Source organism: Prosopis cineraria, unplaced genomic scaffold (genome assembly GCF_029017545.1).
Source record: "Prosopis cineraria cultivar Desert tree isolate PC_DT_omini unplaced genomic scaffold, ASM2901754v1 PC9, whole genome shotgun sequence".
NCBI classification, from domain to species: Eukaryota; Viridiplantae; Streptophyta; class Magnoliopsida; order Fabales; family Fabaceae; genus Prosopis; species Prosopis cineraria.
In genome coordinates, this window is record NW_026555340.1 from 15,493,293 (window position 1) to 15,502,168 (window position 8,876).

Below are 8,876 nucleotides of genomic sequence, written 5' to 3' on the forward strand. Positions count from 1 at the left end.
TTCTATGATTTTGAGTTAAGGGGTTGAGTAGTGAAAATTTGATCTAAAAATATTCCTTGTGTTATGGTGCATTGCACGAGTTGATTTTGATGACATGTATGTGGTTATAGTGTTGTTGGTGACTTATGGTCCTTGGTATATGTTTTGAACATTCGAGTTTGTGAAATTTGTCGTATTAGTATAAGTTTTGAAAAGGATGTCCAATTTCTATTTTAAAAATAATTTGAGCCTAAGACTAATGCCTTTAGTTAGAGTCTAGAAAGAGCTTTCTATAGACTACTAGTTCATGTCATTCGGACGTCGGACGGAGATTTGGGGTGCGTTGGAAGTTGGCCCTAAAGCTTTCAAATTAACAACAGAATTCACTATCAAAATTCGTGCATTTACACCGCAACGCATGGCGTCACGAGCCACGGCACATGTCACAGAGGTGAACACGTTGCGGTGCATGTTCAACAAGCTGCGGTGCACACCTTAAAAATTTTTAAAAATTTTTCTTTTTCAGATTTCTACACCAATACACTCACTTATGTGATAATCTCTTGCTTCTGCATATTTGCGAACTTTGATTTGCCTCTTTGTAAGACTTGATTTGACTTTAGATTTATAATTTTGGATTCTCCATTTTGTTAACCAATAAGGATTCTATTTTTGATAATTATTATCGTCTCATTTTCCTAATTACAACTTGGTAATTGTGGGATAAAAGGAGGATGATATTACAACTAGCATGTGGGGGCATTGTTTGGAATAAAATTGAAACATTGTTTACAATGGCTATAAAATAAAATAAGCTGAATAACTGAAGAGCTAGACCAAATAAGCAATTAACAACAGGGCGAGTCCAAATTATAATGGAATAACTTGATCAGATAATCATGGGTCTTTGAATCCCTTAAAGCTTAGAGCCATGGTTTAAACCGTTGCGATACACAAAACCATAACCTCAATGGACCTTGAATCTCACAAAGTCATACCCACTATCTTGGAATATCTTGGAGACATAGGCTAGTTGTTAACAAATGGAATGCATTACGAATAGAAAGACCATGCCATAAATCTCACGGATCGTGCATATTGAATCCCTGATATTTCGCGAATGAGTTCTAGATTTCGTGGGAGCAACCGTCTTAGCTAAACCATTATAAAAGGAGGAGAAAGTCACAGAGAACGAGACTGAACAAAAACACCTTTCAAACACTGTAATCTTTTAGACTTGTAGTTCTTAAATTTCTTAAATAACTTTCAGTTTCATTTTAGCATTGTAATCTTTACTACTTTGTATTTGCCTTTAGCATTAATCAAACACTTGGTATTCCAACTCCTTTGTATCATTTGCATCTGGGTCTACTATGATAAGGGAGCTTGGGAGCTGTTTGTTATCATATGAGACTCAGTATCTTTGGCAGGCTTGATAATTTTATTGTTCATGACAAACAAGTCTCTAGAAACTTCAGAAGAATTATAGCATTTTATGAAATCTCATTATCATTTGCATATTTCAGATTTTTTTTCGTAAATCAAGAATTCTATTATTTTTTCAAAAAATTAATGAATTTTAATAGCATGGTATAAATAATTTGTTGGCTAATTTATTCAGTCGACGTGGAATATTCAAATCCACATGTAGTGGCCGAATCGGGAGCCCGTTATCCCCAAACAACCACCAAATGCTTCACTGAAGGGAGTGTGCTCTATGCTCTGTTTCCACTCATTCTTTTACCTGGGAGCAACAATGCCAATGTTCGCTGCGACGCTTGGCTCCTTCCCGTCGATCTCCTTCTTCTCACAACTTTCATCTTCTTCCACCGATGCCTTCGTTTCTCCTTCAATCTCCTTTCCTTTCTCGAATCAATTCAATCTCTCCAAGTATGCCCACAAATTATCCGTCGTGAGAGGGCGGTGGTGTTACACAGCTAAAGTCTCCGTCTCTGGTAATACACAGATTGATGAAAATCCTGAGAGTCAACTCCATGATGACGACCCCTCTTCCTCACCGGACGCCGCTCGCCTAGCTCGGGTGTGTTATCAGTTATGCCTTTTCATTTGCCTCAATTTTTGAAAACATTTTAATCGTAGAATGTTATTCGGAGAGTGGCTATTTTGAGTGGGGCAAATTGAAGTTGCAATGCCTCTCGACAACCTTTATTGGGTCCATAAGATTTTGCCGTTTCTATAATTGAGGAATTAAAAGCGAATCGTTGTTCTAGTATCTTTTAATTTAAAGAGTTCAGACATAGAAACCAGAATTTCCATTATCGTTGGTTTCATAGACTTGCATGAGATTAAAGCATCTATGAATTTTGAACGGTAAGACCATGACTTATTGGGTTTACATTTTATTTGCATATGAGAGAAAAACAATTATACGGAGAAAATGTTGAGCAAGTTTGTTTTGAGCACTTGCTTCTTATTTTCTTTTGGAAGGTTACTTTAGTTGTAGTCATATGAATGGCATTCAATGATATTATTATTTTATATTTTAAGTTCTAAAATATAAAAGCTTCATAGTTCACAAGATTTAAGTTGGATACATGATAGTTTATTTAACGCAACCAGCTCGTTATTTGGATAGATTGCAATTTAAAAGAATTAGATTTTGGGAGGATTACAAATGGATCCTAGATAAGGAAACTAATTACTTACAAATCCCATCCACTTGTAAATACTGAAGTTTAACATGTAAATATAGAAATTTGACTTGTAAATGGGCTGAAGAAATAATTAATTTCCTTACTTGGGACCTAATTGTAATTCTTCCTTAGAATTTACCTTGCAGTACTGCATGGGGAAGCCAATATTCTGAAAAAAAATGTCAGTATTGTGAGATAAGTATAAGTAAATTTACAGTGTTTCCAATTCCTTTTCTTTTCTTTATTCTTTTATGACAAAAAGTTTAGATGAGTTGGGTTTTGGGAGCTCACCAAGGTCAGGGCATATCTCTTGGTTTAAAGAATGCTTACTGAGATACTTACCAATCATCCACATATACATACTGATCATCCACCAACAAAGTTCTCATTCTAATTTCATGTAAATAATGAACATAAAAATGTTGTTCTCTTAAACACTCAAGTTGTGACTCACAAATTGCTAAGTCAAACCATTACTTTAATTTTGCATTGATGTCAGTTATAATCCTTATATGTTCTAATACTTAATTTCTTCAAAGAATTAGACATCTGCTGATTGGAAGGCTGCAAAGACATATAAAGAGAGTGGGTTCATCTATGATGGCAGAATTGAAGGTTTTAATGGTGGAGGACTGCTAGTTCACTTTTATTCTCTTGTGGGGTTTCTCCCATTCCCACAGTTAAGCCCATTGCATTCATGTAAAGGTACCCATATCTTGATCCTAATTATATATAAACATCTATTTGTTTTCATTTTCATAAAGATATGGATTGAACTATAAAGAATTTGTTTTAATCATCCATTGATTCTCCTGCAATCAGTTCCCTTGCTTTCCCCATTTCCTTTATCCTCCTTGGGGAATTCCATGTTCCTTTTTGTAACTTGATTCAGTAGCAGAGTCCAATTTTATATCATTTACTCTTCGATTTTCAGCTCCAAGGTACCAGCCCACATCTTATTTTAAAGTAGAATGGAAGTATGTAGGTCAGAAATTATCAATGAAAGTGAGATCTTTTAATGTTACTAATATAATTATAACAATTTAAAAGTACAATACTTACATTCTAGAAACTTTATAAACAACAAGAAGAAGAAACAACATTGTGCTCTATCAACAACCAAGCATTTGGATATACTGTTAACCAAAAGATCTTGTTCAACAACTTTATTGATTGTTCTCTTTGGTCTTTCTCTACTTGCTTCATAGGATTCAAGACAATCTATTCCACCCTCTTCACCACCATCTCCCATGACTTTTTTTATACATGTTCAAATCATCTTAAACGATTTTCTACTATCTTCTCCATAGTAGATGCCACACACACTCTTTCTCTTATATGGTCCTAAACAATTATCAGGATAACTGACTAGATAATTGATTTATTATGCTATTGATATTCACACTCACTTAGCAAGATAACTAACTTAAAATGCCTTAACCCCCCATCTTAATGGTAGTTTTACTTTGGACCATGTAACAATTACTTCTATGTGCTATTTATTGACATTTGTGAAGTCATGATAGTATCTAAAGATTTTGGAAGTACAAAATAAACTATATTAGACATCAAAATTCTGGAAATGATAGTTTCATCAAATATTAATTTGATACTAGACATTTTTCCTGGATAACATCATAACATCTATATATTGTTATCTTGCGATAATTGATAGGTTTTCGATACTTCCCCAGTTCCCCTCAAGTCAAAAGATTATATATTTCTGACTTCTTGTTACTGATCCTTTGTTGTAGAGCCGCACAAATCTATCCAGGACATTGCAAAAGGTTTAGTTGGTTCCCTCATGTCGGTGAAGGTAATTCATTAATTAGTAATTTTCACTTCCTTGTCCTTTTGTTCTATGTTGTCATAACTGTAATGTATTTATTTATTAAACATTATTAGCGCTTGATTGGGCATCCCTGATAAATTCTGGAAATCAGGGTCGCATTAGAGACCTTAAAGTCTTTATTTTATCAATCCTCTTCTGTTACTGCAAATAAAGTGCTACATTTTTCCCTTCTTTCTTCCCAATCCCATCTTTTGCTATCCTAGTCAGCTGACAGACTCTGTTTTTTTTCATGAGGTAAAATCCTTATCTCAACATGAAAGCAAATATTGGCATTTTCTCCCGTATTAGACTTAGCAATTATGACCGATCTAGAATTTCAGGCTCCTACAGTGGATATGAAATTCTTAGCATGATGCCTTTGCTGCCTTCCTTCCCTCCTGTGCTTTTCTTTTAGTTACCTCATCAGTTTGGTGTCAGCAAATGTTATCTCATCATGTGTATTGTGATTTTTCAACCCTTTTTATGAGATATAAATTGAGGATTGTTTTTAATATGCAAATGATTGCAGTTCCTTGTAATTTTAGGTAATTCAAGCAGATGAGGATAAAAGGAAATTGATCTTCTCTGAAAAGGAGGCTGCCTGGTCTAGATATTCTGAACGGGTCAGGGTTGGGGATATCTTTGAAGCAATGGTTGGTTCTGTTGAGGACTATGGTGCTTTTGTTCATTTGCGTTTCCCTGACGGTAAGTATTATGTATATGTCTTAAGTTTGGGTTTCCCTTTTCATTATATAATGGAAAAGTTACAAGTGACATCACAGGCTGATGCAGGTCTTTATCACCTCACTGGTCTAGTGCACATCTCAGAAGTGTCGTGGGATCTAGTTCATGATGTGAGAGACATCTTGACAGAAGGTGATAAAGTGAGGGTCAAAGTCACTAGTGTTGATCGGTGAGCTTACCAACAGGACTTTTTAAAAGAATTTAGGTTTCCTATTGATTTGGTTTCTCTTTTCCCTTTTTTTTTTGGGGGGGGGGGCATGTTGATTTTATTCTACTAGACAGAATATATCCATGCTTTGAATCATTGACTAACAAGATTTCTTTGTTCCCCCATTCCCAAATTTTGTAATTAACTATATTGGTGTTGCATCCCTCAATTTAAAACATTCCTATGTCTTTAATTTAGTGATCATTTTCATGTTAGATTCTCATAATTTTGCTCTATTTGTGTAACTCAAGCGTCTTTAAGAATAATACCATTTAGCATTAATTTTTTCATTTAAATTGTTGCAGAGAAAAATCAAGGATTAGACTATCAGTAAAACAGTTAGAAGAAGATCCACTTCTAGAAACTCTTGATAAAGTAATACCTCAGGTTTGTATTGATTTTCATGGCGGGAAAGCACTAATTTCTAGTCAGAGCAAGAGAAGCCAATCCTAACATTGAAACACCAAGTGATGTGACTTTTCCATATGGTCTTCTGAGCTAGTTTTTATGTTGACCATTTATGCAAGACTTGATGCACATAGTTTATCTCATGTATTGAAATGAGAGGAAGAATCCTGACTCTTCGTTTTGCATGAATGGCTAAGTTTATTAGATTATTTAAGGTCGTGGCTTGGTCTTTTAAGTTTTAATCCTGAGGATGAGTGCAATATCTGATGGTTAAGATTTGATCCTCTCACTTATGCTTAAAGCTACTCATTGGAATGAACAAAAGATAGCAGGAAGATCTCTCCCATAATACATTCTATATTGCAGAGTGGCTCAGATGATCTTGACTCTTCAAGTGATGGCACTGGCAATGCTATTGAGCCTCTTCCTGGCCTTGAAACAATACTTGAAGAGCTACTCCAGGAAGATGGGTTAGTTTCCCTTAATTATTTTGGATAGTTGTTCTGGCTCAAATGGAAATAATATGTTTCTTGTTCTCTAATTTTCTGGGAAGAAACAAGTATGATTATGTACTTTATAATCATGAATTATATAGATTTTGACTGTACCAATGAATAACTTTAGCTAATGCCTAATGAACAAAACAACTTGGCAATTATTGCTTCTAAAGAAGATCGAAGATTTAGAATTATGTACTATGACTTTTACTGAAACTGTAATTCATTTAACTATACATTTCCATGGAAGGTAGGTCACCAACCTGTGAGAAAATTTTCATTTTATATCATGTGAGCCCAACAATGTGAAAATACATGATTGAGTAATAAATATCTTGATTTGTAATGCGTGTGCGCGTGTAGAAAATGTCAAGATAGTTTCAGCATAATAAAATTACTTGGTTTTGTTTAAGCTGGTAATGACTTCTGTTGGCGTTTAACAGAGTATAAGCTCTTGTTTTACCTTGCTTCTTTTGCCTTGAACCATCATTGAAATTACGTAGTAACCATTGCTACTTTTTAAGGTTGAAATCCTGATTTTAACCCAAATTATTTTCAGTTTATTGGGGATTTCTTCTTGCGTTATTTAGGCATCTAACTAGGGAGAGAACTATACTCATTCAAACCCATTTTTTCAGAGAATTAAGATTAGGTTTTGTTCCTGATATTTTTGTTATCAAGTTTATAATGACATGTGTATAATTTTTATCTAATAACATGACAATTATATAGTTTAATTGAATAACAATATATTGCCCGCACATATTAAAATCATGCAGTTATCATGTTATTATTTGAAAAATGTCTGGTGATCATTTTTCACCATGGAATTTGATAGCAAAGAAAAGATATAAGAACCTTGCGTATTATTATTATTTTAATTAAACCTTTTACTCTTTCATTTCCTCAACCTCATTATTTTGGGTTCCTGAGAAAAGACAGCTTTGTTTTTGCTGCTTTGAGACTGTAATTTAAGGCGTAATTCCACCACGTTTCATTACTGTTTATTACTTACATATGTATGTGTATATATATATATATATGTATTTTTTGTACAATATAGCCGACCCAATAGTGTTGTACAATCCAAGTAGCCAACTCACCTAGTGGAATAAGGCTTGTTGTTGTTTTTGTATATAATCAATTATCTTTTATATGCAAGAATCACATTTGACTAATAGTTTGATTCAGCACTGGTTGTGTTGATGTGCTGTTGCAGGATAGATGATGCCAGAATCAGCCGTCAAGGTTTTGAAAGACGGGTGGTTTCACAAGACTTGCAACTATGGCTTTCTAATGTAAATTTCTCAGTCCTTTCAGGAAATACTCCAAGGTGTTTATGTTTATGTCTGTTTTCTGTTAATTTCTGTGTCTAATCACAGGCACCTCCCACTGACCAAAGGTTACTCTTCTTGCTCGGGCCGGAAGACAGGTAATTTTCTTTTGAGGTCCAACTCCCATACTCCCAGATGAAAATGACCAAAACTTTTGGCTATTTTGAATTCCTTGGCATTTTAAATGAAAGCAGCACAGATTGTTTCAATTCCAATTTCTCGCATTTATAACTCTTTATTTTAATAAAAACTTGGTTGATGATAGAATACAAGGTGTGATGCAATTCATATAGTTGACCTCATTTGGTGGGATAAAACTTGTTATTGTTGATGTTGTTTTAATAATCTGGATGAAAAGTTCTAGGGTGATCGCTCGACTCAGTGACTGCTAGTATTTCCAACATGTTACCGGGGCCTTGTAATAGGAAGGAGAGAAAACTAGGAAAGAAAGTTCCACCATTGTTTTCCTCTAATTTTCTCTTAGGGGAAAAATTAAAGGAAAAATTTTGTGCTAAGGAAGGAAAATGTTCTTTTCTTTTGCTTTTCTTTCTCCCTATTTTCCTCCTATTCCAAATGGAGGGTAATTGTGATAAATCAAGTACTTGCCATAATTACTTTGACACCTTAAATGACGCCATCCAAAACCACTATCAGGCAGTTTTTCATACTAAATTGGATCTTTTAAAGTATCTTTACCTGAAGTTAAGAGAGAGATAGACACCTAATTATGGGTTTTAGGATCCAATTGTCAAAATGAAACCTACTATCATGTATTTCTCTCTCGTTTCTTTCTAAAAAAACTTTTAGGAAGATCGATGATCGTCCCTCATAGTAGTTTGGTCATGGTTAATTGTGTGTTGGGATGCAGGTGCAGGAAATACATCTGACAACGTCTCTTGATCAGGAAGGTATCAAAAGGGCATTACAAAGAGTATTGGAACGTGTTCCCTGATCCTAATGGTGCTTACTGTTTTTGCACAGTTATCCTACGTTTAAGAGTTCAAATTATTGCACTAAAAAAGATTTTAAATGTGGCCCTCTCTATGTGTATCCCACGTCCATATTATGCCATATCCAGAAACACACAAGGAAGTAGTGAATCTCTCTGTTCTCCTTTATAGGACTTTTAAGGATAGAATCTTCTCTGTTCTTTGTCCTGTGTTCTGGTGGTACAAATGTTGTCACATGACTCATGAGATCTGAAAATTAACGAGTAAATTG

General features: G+C 34.5%; 1 protein-coding gene across 1 annotated transcript; it reads left to right on the forward strand.

Annotated features, from left to right (window-relative positions):
- Positions 1-1,666: 1,666 nt before the first annotated feature.
- LOC129319246 (uncharacterized) lies at positions 1,667-8,861 on the forward strand. The gene is given in 11 exon segments (XM_054964245.1): positions 1,667-2,020; positions 3,179-3,338; positions 4,388-4,449; positions 5,010-5,169; positions 5,257-5,377; positions 5,722-5,803; positions 6,191-6,294; positions 7,541-7,619; positions 7,704-7,716; positions 7,719-7,753; positions 8,524-8,861. Coding segments are annotated over 11 exon segments (1,224 nt in total). The 5' UTR covers positions 1,667-1,696; the 3' UTR covers positions 8,608-8,861.
- The last annotated feature ends 15 nt before the right edge of the window (positions 8,862-8,876 follow it).